This window comes from Corvus moneduloides, chromosome 8 (genome assembly GCF_009650955.1).
Source record: "Corvus moneduloides isolate bCorMon1 chromosome 8, bCorMon1.pri, whole genome shotgun sequence".
Taxonomy (NCBI): Eukaryota; Metazoa; Chordata; class Aves; order Passeriformes; family Corvidae; genus Corvus; species Corvus moneduloides.
The window spans coordinates 32653418-32669749 of NC_045483.1; the positions used below are offsets into that span (position 1 = coordinate 32653418).

At 40.1% G+C, this 16332-nt stretch overlaps 1 protein-coding gene across 3 annotated transcripts in view; it reads left to right on the forward strand.

Moving 5' to 3' along the window:
- TET1 (tet methylcytosine dioxygenase 1) overlaps positions 1-16332 on the forward strand; it is a 63693-nt gene that overhangs the window by 29577 nt on the left and 17784 nt on the right. For all 3 annotated transcript variants that reach the window (XM_032115497.1, XM_032115496.1, XM_032115495.1), the window contains 3 exons: positions 1850-4373; positions 5602-5692; positions 6324-6417. In XM_032115497.1, the coding sequence (XP_031971388.1) occupies positions 1850-4373; positions 5602-5692; positions 6324-6417 (2709 nt within the window). The remainder of the gene's footprint in view (positions 1-1849; positions 4374-5601; positions 5693-6323; positions 6418-16332) is intronic.

Genomic DNA, 16332 nt, shown 5'->3' on the forward strand with positions numbered 1-16332 from the left:
AAGAACAACAATTTCATATTCTAGTTCTGTCTGAAGTTAAGGTAATTGAAATTCAGCTTTTGTGCGGGTATAGAATTGTGGGGTTTTACTCTTTTATTGTGGACCAGAAAATATTTTCTGGTACAGTTACAGAGACCTGTGCAATGCATTTAACCCTGCTAGCAATAGAATTGTGGAACCCGTTCAGCTTTTGTGGATCCCTTAGAAAGTGCTCAGTGACCCCCTGGGTCTGGGAATCTTTCACTGAAAATCACCAGGATTTTCAGTGAAAAAAAAAAAAAATGGAGGAGCTCCAGCTCACAGACCATTCGTCAGCATCTGTGTGTAATGAGAAGACACTAAATAAGGAATCTTTCTGTATATAATATCTGTAGGCTTGACTTAGCTGCATAGGTGCTGGACATGTTTTTACATGACATTTCCATGAGACGTTATGATGGCTCTCCTAAGATCTAGGACATGCTGTGGATTCTTGGGTTTGTGTTCTATCAATTTCAAGGTGACCACTGAGCTCCAGATAGAGCTGGCTCTGTGTGCCTTGTTTTGCCGGGAGGTTTCTGGCAATTCCATCTTGATGCTTATAATAATCGTAGGAAAATAAATGCAAAATAGATTTGAGTTTTCTCAGAAGTCGATACCCTTTGTTGGTATGACCACAGAACCATTTCTGAGTTAACTGAATGGTTCATAGCAGGTGGTATTTTCTGGGCACTGCTATGAGGTAATGCCTACATAGGGTTAATTAGCCCGTTGTATTGCTGGTTTGAAAAGCTGTCTGGGTGGGTTAAGGTTACAGGTGATTGAAGAACTCTTAAATGTTGGAATCAGATAAAGTACCAGCACTATCTATTGTGATTTAAAATTATTTTTTAAAAGGAAATTTAATATAATTAAAATCTGAATAGCATAACAAAAATTGGATTCCTGCCTTCATGACTGTTTTTGCCTAAGTTTCTGCCTTAATTTGTTTTATTTTTGCTTTGCATGACTCCTTACTTCATATCCATAATACTATCTTAAGGCTCATATGTATGTGCTTTCTAGGACACAGTATTCTGACTCTGTCTAGATTTTGACATTGCTTCAATCACTTGTACTGTATAATATCAGTGAAGATGAACATTTATAACGAAATAGTAGAATTTAGCATTTACTGAAATACAGTTTTGAATAGCTTACATGAGAGACTGTTGAGAAACATGGAAATTTCCTTCTAAATACAGAAGCTAAACAACTGTTTAAAGAATAACTTTCGAGTGAGCTGATGTAAATTGGCTTTCTATTCATTGCTGCTTAGGGTTTGTAATTATTTAAGGACTTGAAGCAAGAATGGTTGGTTTTCAGGATTACCTAGAGTGTCCAACCAAGTGGTATATTGGTTTAGCCAGTTTATTGGTCTAGCCAAATTAATGTAATTATGCCAAAATACTGCTGAGCTTTGTGGTATGAGCCTTTGGATTTCAGTCTTGCTTTTAGCAAAAGTTTTTAACCTATTTTTAATCTGCTTATGCAAATTTATTAAAAATTGAATCCTTACATCTAATTCTAAATGCTAACATCGTTTATCTGACTATTCATTTCATTAGTCTCCCACCACCACCCACATTTACACAATTTCTTCCTCTGCCCCTCAACAGTGGGGAAAAATAGTTATAAACATGGATAAGGGTCTTTAGCCTTCAGGTTATTTTATAACTTCCTGTTTTGTTCTTTTCCGATGTCTGTGCCTAATTAGGATATTTCTCGTATCTGTCAAAGGAGGGTTTAATTGCTGTAAATATGAAGCCTCTTATTTTTAACATGCTTTGAACAGCTGTTACAACAAAGGTTTTTTATTTTTGTTTTATAGGCAAATTTAGAAAACAAACCAGTAAATGGCCGCAGACCAGAACTCATGGAATGCAGTATATGTGGTCATGGTGAAAAATACAGGGTGAAGACAAACCAAGCAGTACCCACTGAAAATGTGCAGTGTAAGGAGAAAGAGAGAATGACTGGCTTAGAAGCAGAGAAGTGGGCACATAACGAGAAGCCATCCTTTGGTGTCCATGTCAACGGCGACATCCGTGGTGCTGTGACGGGCACCGAACACTTGAAACATGCTGACCACAGTGAAAGAGCAGCCGCTCCCAGTCAGTTTGCTGAAAAAAAATCCTTTGTGCACACTATCAAAAATGGCATAAAAACCCTGCATTATTCACCACCAGAAGCAGTTGCTTCACTGAAAAATGTATCTGTAGAGGAAAGGACAGATTTGACAAGCAACTCCCACATGCAATGGCCGAAGGGTACCAATCTGAATAACATAGTAAGCACTCTGACAAGTGGCACTGGCTGTGTTCACCCAGAAAACCAAGGGAATCTTTTAATGAAAGAGGAAAACTGCACTTGCAGCATCTCTGAGTATTCTGATAAGTCAGTTTTGCAGACAGGTTCCAGCTTGGATCTGCAGGAAAGCTTGTGTTGTCCTCCACTGCCTGAAGAGGAACTGCAGGCAGGGAAGGATGGCTTTAAAGTCCCTCATGTGGATACACAGCCTGAGAATTCTGCACTCCAGCCGACTTTCCTGTCCTTGATTAAAACCCGAAATTTAACTCTGGAGCAGGTTGTAGCTATTGAAGCTTTAACACAGTTGTCTGAAGCCCCTTTAGAAACAACTTCACCAGCTAAAACTGAAAGTACTGAATGTCCAGGAGAAGCAACTTGCAACTTGCTCCATGGTTTTAAAAGGGATATCTCATCCTCCTTCACATCCTCTGCATTACAAGAAATCAAAGACACTTATTTGCAGAATGAGCAACAGCTCTTGGCTCACTGCACTCACTCGCAGAAGCAGCTCCCTAATAAGGCAGTGTTATACAATGGCCAAAGTTCAGTGTCTGAATTGTATGATAAACCTGCCAGTCTGGCTGGGGAGATGTATAAATTACAGTTATCCTCAAGAGATACCAAAACTTTATCTGACTTAACATCTAGTGCAACATCATTTTCAGGATATGATTCCAAGAAAAGTTGTGCTCATGAGCCAGTCACCCTTGCAGGGTATTGCAATGCTTCATGTAATGTCCAGCAAACAAGGAACAGCTTGGAAACTCCTGGCCAGTTAGAGCAAAAGCCAACATGTAATGATTTGAAATTGGAAGGTAGTTCTTTGATTAAAGAAGGAGGAATTCACAGCCAGGATGAAGAGGATGTAGCTGCACAACTAACTCAACTGGCAGCGCTGATTGAATCAAACCAGACAAATCCAGAGCAGAAGAATGACATAAAGGCATCACTGCTTAATCTAATATCACATGAGAGGCAGCCAAAATACAACCAAGATGTGTTGCAGAAGAAAGAATCTGTATTTTTTAGGCAAAACTATAGTTCCTTACTGTTAAAGCAAAAGCAAGTAACAAATAAGAAAGGAAATGCTGTGCCATGGAAACCAAGACACAGAAAGAAGCCTCAAGAAGTATGCTATCAACAAAATAATCAAAACCAGCTAGAGCTGTTGTCATGCCAGCATAGTGAATTGCAGGACATTTGGATATCATCAAAGCTGCACAAGCTTGGTCAAACCATGCCACAGGACTCCAGGGTAGCTCCGTCTGAAAAAAAATCTCCAAGAACCAAAGTACAGAGAGTGCTCAGTCAAAATACTTTAGCATCACAAGAAAAAACTAGATTATTTCTCCCACAGGCACAGATAAAATTCCACAGATGTTTACCTGAGGCACCGCAGGAGAAAAAAAAAGACAGGTTGTTTGGCTGTGAAGTGGTGAATGAGCAAATGAAAACTGCAGGCACCAGTGACCCACTAGGCACTGATCCACTGAAAAATGAAGTTGTTGCACATAGCCAACATAGCGACCTGTCCTCCCGTAATCCTCTGGCTGTTTCACAGCTGAAAACAGCATCCTTGTTGAAAAGACCAACTGAAAACCTACAGATGTTTACAGAAAAATGTATTTCTCAGGTACAGCAAACAGCAAATGTCAGTCAGGCGCATCCTTTGCCACCAACTTTTAACGAGTCTAACCTGAGAGCTAACGAAATGTGTAGTGAAAACAAAGCCTATGTTCAGCAGGTTCAACAGGTAGATCCGAAGTCACAGGTGCTGCCTATTCCCTGTGGTGGGGCCCAGGTACCAGGTTCTGCTGAAGCTCTCAGGAATATGGAGTGTATGGGTGAGGTGACCGTTCTGACATCAACCAGTTTGGGTACTGACCACGCCCAGAGCACAGGTGACTCAGGGTGTTCCCCAGCAAAAAACACGCTCAGCAGTTTCCTTGAATCACCTATGAAGTTTCTTGATACCCCTACAAAAAATTTAATAGACACACCTACCAAAAAAGGACAATCTGAATTGCCAACTTGTGACTGTGTTGGTAAGTGTTTTTGCTAACTTTTGCCTGTACGTTTCAAATGGAGGTGTGCTCATGTTGCTTCCTTTAATGTGAGGAAGTGTATGTGACAGCTGTTGCAAAAGAATCAGTGTTTCAACCATTAGAAGAAAGGAGGAAATTATCTTTCCCCTCTTTATAACTTTTGCTTGGTGTTCTTTGGGCTTGCAAAACACAGCAGAATTGAGTATTTTTTGTACTCCAGCTGGCAGGTTTAAATCCTCCTCTTAAATTTGAACCTGGAAGAAAGGGAGATTTTCTGTTTGTTGTTCTGCCATTGCTGATTTGTGCTTTATGTGTACTTACCTGCATGGTATCAGGTCATGATTTTGATGGTGTAGAACTGGTTTGTGCCTGAGTGGGCTGGGCAACAGTGTCCCAGTGTATTGTCCTTGTTGCCTAAATCTGTTAGGCAAGCAGGAGAGCATAGCTGGGGGTGGCCTTGTTCCTATCACTGTTAGTCCCAATGGCCACTGTGAGATGGCCTGGAAGAGTCCATGTCCAAGGGTCCTGACACCTGGCCACGTGGAGGAGAGCTCAGGTGGAGTTGAGGTGGGACCACTTGCGGAGTAACTCTGTTGCAGCAGGAGATGTCCGAGCAAGCTCTGCATGGAGGGTTGTGCAAACACAGCTCGGCTGAGAGTGTGAGACGCACTTTGTTGTCACTATCAGAGCACCCAGATGGAAAGACAAGTCAGACCCTTCACAACAAATCGTACGCAGGCAGATTGTTTCATCTTGGCTTTCATGTTCTGAATCTACAGAGTGCTTGTTAAGAGGCCTGGGTTATGTTTTCTGTTCTGTAGGAGATGACTATCAGTTAATTTATTTTATTGCCCTCAATTCCCGTTTGTCTGAAATGAATTAGTAATGTTCCTACCAACAAGGATATTGGGAATTTTACTTAGTCAGTACATGCCAGCTCCTCTTATGAAAATTTTAAAGAATGCAAAATATTGCTATAATTAGGGTTTTACTTTATAACGTTAAAAAAAAATACTAGCAGAATCATCAAAAGAAAGAAGTATAAAATAATTTCAAAGTGTCTGAAGAAAAAAGCTTGTCATACTCTTTGTTCATGATATTTCAGGATCAAATTTTATGTGTTCTAATTTAATTTGGAAGGCATTTCCGTAAACTGTTTGTAAGTTTACTTTTAATGGGGTAAATAAATTTTGTATGTGCCAACATCATTTTCTTTTCCTGCTTACAGAGCAAATTATAGAAAAAGATGAAGGGCCCTATTACACGCACCTCGGGACAGGACCAAGTGTTGCTGCTGTGAGAGAAATTATGGAGAACAGGTGAGGAAAACTTAGCTTTTAATGCTCATTGTATTTTTGACTGTCTAAACAGGGAAGAAGTAGAGCTCTGAGAAATGAAGTGCTGTGTTTAGCTTTGTTTTACTGAACTTTTGTCAGTACTCATTTGTAAAGTGTTTTCTTGTTCAGATGTGCATGCAGTGAACACGAGCACTTCAGGTCCAAACTCGTGTCTTTTCTGAGTCCTTGCAACCTCAGGGCTGAAGTTCAAGTGCAGTGTGTTCTGAGGTGCCCTTGAAGTCAATAGGAAGGACAGAGATCAGCAGCTGGCAGAATAAGGTTTTCTGGTGTCCTACCTGTGAAGAAGCTGTGGCAAACTGGAAAGAAAAAGGTCGTATTAGTGACTGGTTGCACTAGGATTTGTATGTAGATCACATTTTCTTACCCAGATAACATTTCCTTAGTGGCAGGAGTTTATCAGAAGAGAGATGTCAAAAACTACTCTTGCAAGTAGGGTTTTAAACTAAAAGGATTTTTTTTTTCTGCTTTATAAATACTTCAGATTTTTTCTGTTCTCAGTAAATACAAATTCATTAATCCTTTATTGAAAATGTTTCTTCTTTTAAAATGGTCTACAGTAGTTTGTTTTACTCATGAACTTTTTTTAATGCAGGTATGGAGCAAAAGGAAGCGCTGTAAGAATAGAGGTAGTGGTTTATACAGGAAAGGAAGGAAAAAGCTCTCAGGGGTGTCCAATTGCCAAGTGGGTAAGTTTTTATGTTAAATCAATTAAGTTGTTTTGTGTGGTTTCAAATGATGTGCGGTCCTTGACTTCAAATATAATCTGGTCTTTAATGAAGATCTCATTCTTAATTGATTGAAAAGTCTGCCTGAATGATGAAGCTAAGGAAAACAATTTGTTTGGGTTTTTTTAAATTTAAATTTAAGGTGTGGTGCTGTATGTTATGTACGGTGGTTTGAATGAATGTGAAAGGAAGAGGCTTAACAGAGCTAGCAGAGATGAACAAGGGTAGAAATACCCTGACAGTGTCTGCAAGTTGGGGTGTTCTGTAAAATATGTCATTGGAAATTGTGAAAGAGAGAAAAGAAGGGATGGTTGCTTGAGGGGGTTGGAAAACTATCCAGGAACATTTTTAAAAACCCTTCTCAGTTGCATGACCACTAGAAGAAAAGAGAGTGATGGGAGAATTTCAATCTCATATGCTAAGGGGTTTATTACTATTTTTGAGGTACTGAACTCAGTATTTGAAAATGTAAATGTTATGATGATAGTTTTCACCAAAGTCTTGTCTTGCATTGCTTCATAGGAGCCAGGAAATGAGGTAACAGACACAAGCTCCAGGAGAGAGCTTGGAAAGAAATGATTGTCCTTAATCTTTGCTGAAACCACTGAGGGAGGTAAAAAGTAGACTGGAAATCTTGTAAACTGAGTTTTGGAAATAATAAAAGAACTTGGTTGTTAAAAGAAAAAAAATGTATTGCTGTATTTAGGAATTTCAGACTTGATTGAAAAAACTGAAGGTAACTGTACAGTTGATAGGGTAGTGCTTGTAACTACATGCCAAAAATAAGGTTATTGCATATTGTATGTGAATTTGCATGTTAAACATTTACTGGTTGTGGTTGGAACAAATGTGTTTTTTATACTCAATACATAAAATATTTTTCAGAAGGGAATCACATATGCGCTCGTGCTTCAGATAATATTTAACAACAAATTCAGTATCAAAGAAAAAAAAATTAAAACTAATTTCATAAACAATTCATCCAAAAAGACTGGTAAGATTCTTCTCAGTGTTTCAACTAAGTAAAACACTTAGTTTCAACAGAGGACAGGAGCTAAAAATTTTACCATAGAAACAGTTGTGAGCAGCTAAAAGGAAGAAGGCATTTAAAACTAACTCTTAACCTTGATTTTTCTGTTGCCAGTATCAACATACTCTGTTTTATATAAGACAGAAGTGGCAGGATTTATGGTGTCCCACAGGTGTGTGCATTGTGACAGTCGAAGTGCTGGGGTGCCGATGGAAAGGGCTGGTTTAAGGTATAGGGACCTGCTCTCCAGTTAGATTTTCACCTTTCTGTATGTGAAATGTTTGTGAGAGGCAACTGCAATGTTCATTTAACTGAAGTTCTAGGGAGCAGTGACTTTCTTTTGTGTGAGTTTACACCTAAAGAGGAAGAATGTTTTTCCAAGTCTGCTGTTACTGTGTGGCTGTTCAGTACAAGAGAGGGAAAGGAATCCCTGACATCTCCTGTAGAACTGTTTCATCCTGAGTAAAATCTATATTTTGGGTTGATGTTCTTAATATGCTGCATTAATTTTTCATGGGCAGTGCTACTTTTAATCCTTTTATGGAGCATATTTGGGTTTTGGCTAAACCAAAGAGACTTAATGGTGAAATTTGTTTGAAAGCGTCTGGAAAAGGCTTGCTGTGCTCTTTGATACTTGTAGCCATGAGGCTCTGTAGCTGCACAGGGACTTTCACTTACTCATTTCCAGTGTCCTTTGGAACAGACTCATTTCTGCTTTGTAGATGGACATACTTTTGCCCTTAGGGTTCCTGAGGGACTCACCGCTGAGAGCACTGGGATGGAGCTCTGCTGAAGCAAACAGAATAAAAGAAGGGAACTTATCTGTTGATCACATTGAACTATTTTTTCCCAATTAAATTCCCCTATTTCCACTAGGTTATTTTATTTTTTGGTTCATTAGAAACATTTTAAAATTTAAGGAGGCTTTCTAAAATACCTGTGTCCATACATTTTTCTGTTAGTGACTGCAATCCATAATACTGAGTGACTCCTAAGTTATTTTCTCTTAAGTGACTCCCAACGTGTACCTGGTGTATTAAACATCTTCTGAGACAGACTCCTTTCTCCTGGAGGAGCTGATGTTCTCTTCCATAGGTTTCAGGTTGCCATTAACTTGCAGAATTATTTCTCTTTCACTCTTTTAATAATAAGCATCTCTTCTGCATTTTTTTTTAGGTGTTATATTTTAGGGTGATACTTTGTGCCTCTGGATATGAACAAGAATGCTCCTATTAGTTAAACGTTTTCAGTAAATACTGCCTAGGGTTGGAAACCTTGTGCCTGTTCTATGTGTTGGTATCAGACTGACACCCACACAAACTGGGAAGATGAGCTTGTGATTGTTTTCACTGCATGAGGCAGCAAGAACATTGCTTGACCTCTGGGTTTTTTTCTTTTCCCCATCAAATTGTGTTGTCTCATTTGTTTGTCAAAACAGAATTAATAGAGTTTTGCCACAGATTCCAAATGTGTGGATATCTGTGTAGGTGACAGGTGTGTGGTCAGAAAATAACTTAGCATTCTGGGACACTTGCTGGGGTAAATGTATTCTTCCTTCTTTTCTGTTTGGATTTCTTTTGCTTTTTTGCTTTGTCCATGTCATCATACTATTTCTTAGTATGTTAAAGAAAGAAAAGTTTTGAAGTACTGAAATGATTGGCCTGTCACTCTTAGTAGCCTGTTTGTGTAATGAAAGGTTTCATGTTACTGTGCATCCCCTAGAACCAGCCAGTGGTGACTGAACTCACTGGTCCCACTGTTTCATCAGAGCTTTAGCTGGTAACAGATGTGTTGTGGTTTGGTTTTCTCCTGCTCTGTGTGATGGTAAGTTACAATTACCTCAATTTATGTGAAAGTTAGCTCACTGTAGGCATCATCTTGCAGCACTGAAGCCAAAGGCACATCACTGCAGACCTCAGAGGGGGTTGAGCTTTGGGTCTTGCTGGTTTTGGATTAAATCCGTTTCCTGTGGGTTCCTTCTCCTGGTTTCAGTGGATGTTGACTTGGATCACCTAAGGTATCACTGCTATCTTTGCCTTCATTTGGAGTTGCAATGCAATTTTTAAAGCTCCAGCTCTGGAAAAAAGATGAGAGAGAAGAAATGACAAAACCCTCCAGGTCAGGCTGAGGTTCTTTTTGCCAATATTGTGTCTCCATGACTGATAAATAGCACAAAGGTGGAAGAGCAAGGCAGTTGCTCACTTTTGCTCCAGAAAACTCACTTGGTTTCCAGTAATTCACAGCTTTGTGCTTCCCTGAGCTGGAGGCAGTGTTTTTGTGTTCAATTGCCTTTCATAAATGTTGTCATCTTTTTTGCCTTTCCTTCCTGTTCTCTTTTGCTGGGAGTTACAATGTTGGCAATAATGATTTCATCCCTGTGCTCCATTCCCAGTAATTCCTTGCAGTTGTTTTTGCTTTTTCACTGTTGCAGAGCAGCAATTTGGGATTTTCATAGCACTTTCAATCCTTATGCCAGATTCTCATTCCTGCATGGTAATGCCCAGCTCAGAGTCACTTGAGAAGTTTGAGCTTTCCCTGTGCATCAGCTTTCCTGGGTGATCCGTGCCTTGCCCTCACAGATATCAGGCTGATGTGATCACGGCACTAACTGATTTCTTCCGGGGGCTTTTTATAAAGCTGGGTCCTCTTGGGAATCTTCAGGCGCTCTGGTAATAATGTATGAAAAATCAAGACAATGCACATCACATTTAATACTGCAGTTGTTTGATCCTTGAGTTTCTTTTGTGGGTATCATCTGAACTTGGCAAACGGCTGCTGTTTGGGGGCAGGGAATGGTGGTTTGGGTTTTGTGTGTATGTTTGTTTTTTACTATTGTTCTCTAACCACTTCTGTCAGGGCTTTAACTTAAAAAAAAAAAAAAATTCTTGGGTGTCCCCTATGAAGCTTTTCTGACATGGGAATCTTTCCAAACTTCTTGTTTGTGAACATTTGAGCCTTATCTTCTCTGAATGCCTTTTTTTTTTAATTTGTTTTGTTTCTTTTTTTGTTTGGTTGGTTTTGGTTTTTGGGTTTTTATTAACAGTTGGATGATCCGTTGACCTTTTCGATTCTGTTATCCTGGTGGTAGCCCTAATTTCTTTGAAAATACCATGCTATGGTGCTTTTATGCCTTTTGGAAGTTGTTTCTTAGACTCTTTCGCTTGTGTACTGTTTGCCCTTTTTGAGTTTTTTATTTATAGTTTGACAGATCTCTATTTTATTTATGTTGGTTGTTTATTAGTAGGCTGTATAAATAATAAAAAAGTAGGAGTGGAATAAAAACAGATAAAAATCCTCATTCCAGTCCTGTACAAACACAAACCTGATACTAGCCACTAAAACTAATGTTTTTGAAGTAATGCTTAGATGGCCCACTGTTATAATAAAGATTTTCTAGATCACTGAACTGATAGGAATTTGTAATTAAATGCCAGAAACTACAATTTGTGAAGTCCTGAGTGAGCCTTAATAACAATAAACTGTTCTATAGATGCAGAGAAGATGTTTTTCTTCAATTTGCTAGTTTGGTTTGAGTTGAGAAAGTCATTGAAAGTGGGAATTGAGAAAGTGAGAAAATGGAGAAGTTACTCCTGCTTTGACTCTCTCTCTGTTATTGTTGGTATTAGAAGAGATGTGTAATCTATTAAAGGCAAATGGCTCTGTGATCGTTATTTTCTGTATCCTGCTTGGCAGTTAAGGGGTCAGAAGTTACAGTGCAGCCCTGTTTGTAGGGGACAGTGAAGCTGTCATGTAATTTGGAACGTGAGTGGGGAATTTTAAAAATAGATTTGAAAGAGGCTTTAAGGTAAATTCTGCTGGACTGACTGTCTCCTAGACACAGGTGTAAGTAGGATGTGCAGTTCCGTTTTGCTTTAAACAGCCTACTGTACTTTGTGCTTTTATTTCATTTATTGAACTGTCTTTATGATTAAGTGATGTTCTCCATAGGAGAAGTCTTCAAGGAAATTATTTTTAGCAGATAGAGAGGGTGGTTGGTGGGGGTTTTGCTCACTTTTTTGGATAATGTTTTATTAGAGCATCACTTTCTTGCCATAGTGTTGTGCCACATTATGTTAGTGTGTGTAGCTGTGCAGGCACTATTTTCAATGTTGGCTAAATACAGAATTAGAGGAGTTTAGTTTGGACAAAAATGTTTGTAACATCATCCAAAGTAAAGCTGTTCCTTAAGTAATAGTAATAAAGTAAAAAATGAAGGAGAAAAGCTATGTTACGGTAGACAAGGTTAAGTATTATTAAAGAGCAAGAATTTTGGCATTCTCACTACTTTATTTAAAGCAACGTGACCTCTGAAGAAACATCCCTATCAAACCAAGGGCAGCTTTCCATGGCTGCAGTCTGGCAGAAAGGGAAGCCTAAGGGAGTGAGGAGGGGAAGGGCAGTGGGAGCTGAGACATGGATTTTGTCCTCACTTCTGCAGTGCTGGTGGCGTGATTGCAGACGAATCAGCCTGTATGTACTGCAATCTGCTCATCTGTAACCAGTGCAGCACTGGTGCCATGAGCAAATGGAAAAGAAGTGTTTGCAGATAATTGCAGGTATTGCACATCAGTGATACTCCTGCAGAAATGGCTAAGGAACTTTATAGGATTGGATTGACAGCAGCTGTTCAGAGGTGTCTCCTTTGATGCACCACCAAGAAGAGAGAATTCAGCAAAGTGGAACTCATTTCCATTTTCATATCTCTTAGACATGCTGAGAATAAAAGGATGTAACATTTTCTAGTAAGAAAAGAGTTTTAATGTGGTTTAGTGTATGTTTAGGGGGCAATTAGGAAAAAGGAGGGCGGACTCACTTCTGTGACAAGCTGGACCATTTGTTCTGCTGTCTGTTACAGCACTGCCTGCCAGAACAGCAGCAGGTTTGAACAGCAACTTGCACTGGCGGATTATTAAGGAATTGTAGCAGAGTCTTGTCCTGTATTGAGGGATCTCCATACACAGACTCTGTACAGAGGCAAAATCTGCAGGTTAGAAAACTTGGAGCCACAGTGCTCTAAATGAGTTTCCTATTTCAGGAAATTACAGGGAACAGTTAAGTATGTTCTCACTTTCAAATCAATTACTGATACCCTGCAAAGGAGACATAGTTTATTCTACTGAAGAAATTCAGAATGGGCTGGAGGGAATACTGCAGTGGAACCACATGGAGGTGAAAAAAACCCTAAAAAGGACTTTTTTTGTTGATTCTGTTGTTCTGGGGTTTTTTTAATCCAGTAATTTATAGGAGTGTGTTTAGCGCAGTTAAAATTTTATGCTCTTTGCTAGTGGTGTCTGGTTTCTATCATGTTAAAGTTAACAGAGCTCTTCTGGTGATGGTAATTGGAAAGTAATTTCTTATCCATGTGGTAATTCAGCATCTGGTGGGCTGAACTTCTGCAGGCTCTTAGCTACTTCCATAAGTTGTGTACATGCTAATTTAGGTAGACTGGCTTATGTCTCGGGACATTTTTATTCACAGTGTACTTATTCCTTGTTCTAGAGCTCCTGCCAAGGAAGTAGAACTCAAGCATTTGGACAGCTGAAGCAGGTTTTATTGATAGTGTAACTTTACTGATGCTGTTCATTGCAAACTGTTCAAAAATGGTTTGGAAAAAGTGGGAGACAGGAGCCAAACTGCTGATGATAAAAAGTTGTTTAGGATAATGTAAGAAGGACAGGCATCATGAAGAGCAGGAAGGACTTGCAATCAGAACAAATGGCCACTAAAATAATAGCTAAAACTCACTTGATAAAGTCCCACAAAAAGCAGTGTTGTGGTTTCACATGCACAGTGATGGACACTGGAGTGTTAGTGCTAAAGATAATGGCTCATTAGACATCAGCTTGTTCAGTCATGATGGAAACAGCAAAACTGGTGAGAATTACTGGGGAGAAACAAAGAAAACATGGAACATAGTTCTGCCTCTGTGAGAAAGTGTGTTGCCCCCCAGGCTGGGGTACTGGCTAGGTCTGGTCCCCCAGCAGAACTGGGAAAGGCAGGTGCAGACTGGCCAGCCTGGCAGGAGGGAAGGGGACAAGAAAGCAGGGCTCTCTCAGCTCTCCAGTAGCATGGAGAGCTGAACAGCAATGTCTTACCCAGTCTCATTCTGGATCAAGACTAGAGGGCACTGGCAAGGAGCAAGCTCTCCAGGAAGGAAAAGTAATGTTTTTTTCTTTCACATAATCTGTGATTAAGCTTCCCTGATAATGTAGTGGGTGGTAAATTGCTGCATGGATTTAGCAATGAGTGGGAAAATGCAGAAAAGGCAAATCCTTGAAAAGCTGTGAGAGAGCACATCCCCTGAGCTGCTGGTGGGTGACTGGAAGGTGCCTGGCTTCGCTGAAAACCATCTCCACATCCCAGTGCCTTTTTTGCTGTTCAGTCATAGGCAACTGCTGTTAGTCACTCAGGGTCAGGATAAGGCTGGACAGTCTGCTGCTCTGGCCTCGTTCTTGTACTCTTCAATTTTTAGTATCCCTTTCTGTCTCTTCACTATCCTTTTATGCAAAGGTGTGAAAAATCTCAATTTCTCCTCTTGTTTATCCCATAACTTGTTGCTAAATTGTTGGCGCAGATTCTGCTGCATATGGCACCTCTTCAATAAATATGCTGTAGCTTTTGGGTCATGCTTTCTGGTAAGAAAATTGGTTAAGTTTAGACCTTTGTGGCTTGTAGAAACAGCAGTGTAGCTGTGGTGTGTTGCCTTAAGAGCTGTTGATTGTGTTTGTGTCTGAGCTGGCTGTGGCTCACCTTGAAGGCTCTCTCATATTCTCAGGTTCTGCTGTTTGAGACTATCTGGGCTAGCTGATAAAATGAATTACTTGAGTTGCTGACTTCCTTTGGACGTACACATCAACAAAGACACCTGGATAGCTGTAGGAATGCCGAACGTGGTAGTGGTGGGTGCACCAACTACAGCACCAGAAGGATGGAACAAAACTGGGATTAAAAATGGTCAAAATAACTGAGCATCCTGCCCAAATTAGCAACCTACAAGGATGGTACTAATGGTACTGTGTGTCCAATAGGTGAGTGCTCCAAGGAAGCTCTGTGGAAGGGGCTGTGTCCCATGTCAGTGTTTCTTTTGTCCTAGCCATGGTGACATTTGCACACAGGTGAGAGAGTGGGTAGCCTGTCACTTCATGCCCTGTTACTGAGTGCAGAGCAGGGCCAATGGGTATCAGTTGAGCTTTGTGGAGAAGTTTGTTAGAAGTTTTGTTCTTTCCAGAAGTTCTGTGTTGCAGCTGAAACAGATTATTCATAGTTAATGTGGGAGTCTTGATGGATACTTAGCACTGATGACATCGAGTGCTTGCTGAAAGAGCTCAGGAGTGATCTGGCCCTGCATACTTTCAAGAAGCTGACCATGGCATGTAGAATCATTTAGGCTGGAAAGGCCCTCTAGGATCATTGAGTCCCATCATTGACCCATCATTAGCACTGCCAAGTCCACCATTAAACCACATCCCTAAATACCACATCTTACATGTCTTTTAAATTCCTCCAGGGATGGGGATTCCACCACTGCCCTGGGCAGCCTGTGCCAAGGCTTGGCAGTCCTTTCTGTGAAGAAATTTTTCCTAATATCCAGTCTAAACCTTCCTTGGGGCAACTTGAAGCTGTTTCCCCTTGTGCTATTGCTTGTTGCATTTAAGTGTTACATAATGCTTCAAAAACTTGTTACAAGTCTGTTTTGTTGATTATGTTATTTTTTCAGTGTGAGTCAGTCAGTCAGTCATGGTTAGCTTGTGTGGAAAAGCAATTGCAGGGGAAAGGTTTTTATTTTCCCATTCTAAAAACCTAGCTTTTAAGTTCCTCCACTTAACAAATTATTACTTTCTCATGCCTTTTAAATGCATTAGGGACCAAAATTAAACAAACTGAAGTATTAAATTATTTACTTTATCGCTGTTGCTAACTACATCACAGAAATAATGAGTAATACCAAAAACCTTTGGACACAAGGTTTGCCAGCTGATTTCTGCATTGTTCCCAGTCTGAGGAAACACTCCAGAGCTCAGTTGCCATGCTCAGAATGGTTTTTCTGTACATTGAGTGTGGCACTGCTGTGGATTTATTAGTATTATACAGGAGAGACTCAGTTTATTAATTCTGTGAGAATGTCAGGGGTAGCATGTGGAGGGAATCATCAGTTCCTATGGGAAAGCAGCTCGGCTCCAGCTCTGGCTGCACTGTCTCTGGCCATGGGCCCGCTCTGATGCGGAGTGGGCTCTTCTGAGCCTGTAACAGGTGGGAGAAGTGCCTGATCTCTGGGAACAGAAGGACAGGAGAGCTCCGGCTGTAGAGTCGGGTGAGCACATGGTGTAACCTGACCCACAGAAATGAAATTCACACAACTCATAAATCCCTTCACTGCCTTTGTGGCCACAAAGGTGATGGGCTCTAAAATGTTTTGGGGTCCAATAACAGTATTGGATTCTCTGCTATATACATAATGAAGCAAATTCCAGCTACATTTAACTCCAGGAAAGTGTGGCCTTGGTTTAAAGGAAACTATAAATTTTCTTTGTGTTCACTTGTCATTTTTCCTGGACTCTGTTTCTAGTTTAGAGCTATATGAGAACTTTAAAAGGGCAACATGATGTTGCGCAGTACCAGACTGTGCTATTGAAGTTGCAGCCTAGAAATGAAAAAAAAATTTAGAAAGAAGACTAAAAGCATCATTTCATACTGAGTAACACAATTAAGTTGTTATTCTGGCTTGAAGGAACTGTGCTGCCTGAGGAACGTAAAACTCATATTGACATGAGTAACCTGTATTTTGTATCAGCCATAACAGATTTTTGTATATCTCACCTAAATGTAAATGAGTTGGATTATTTTTC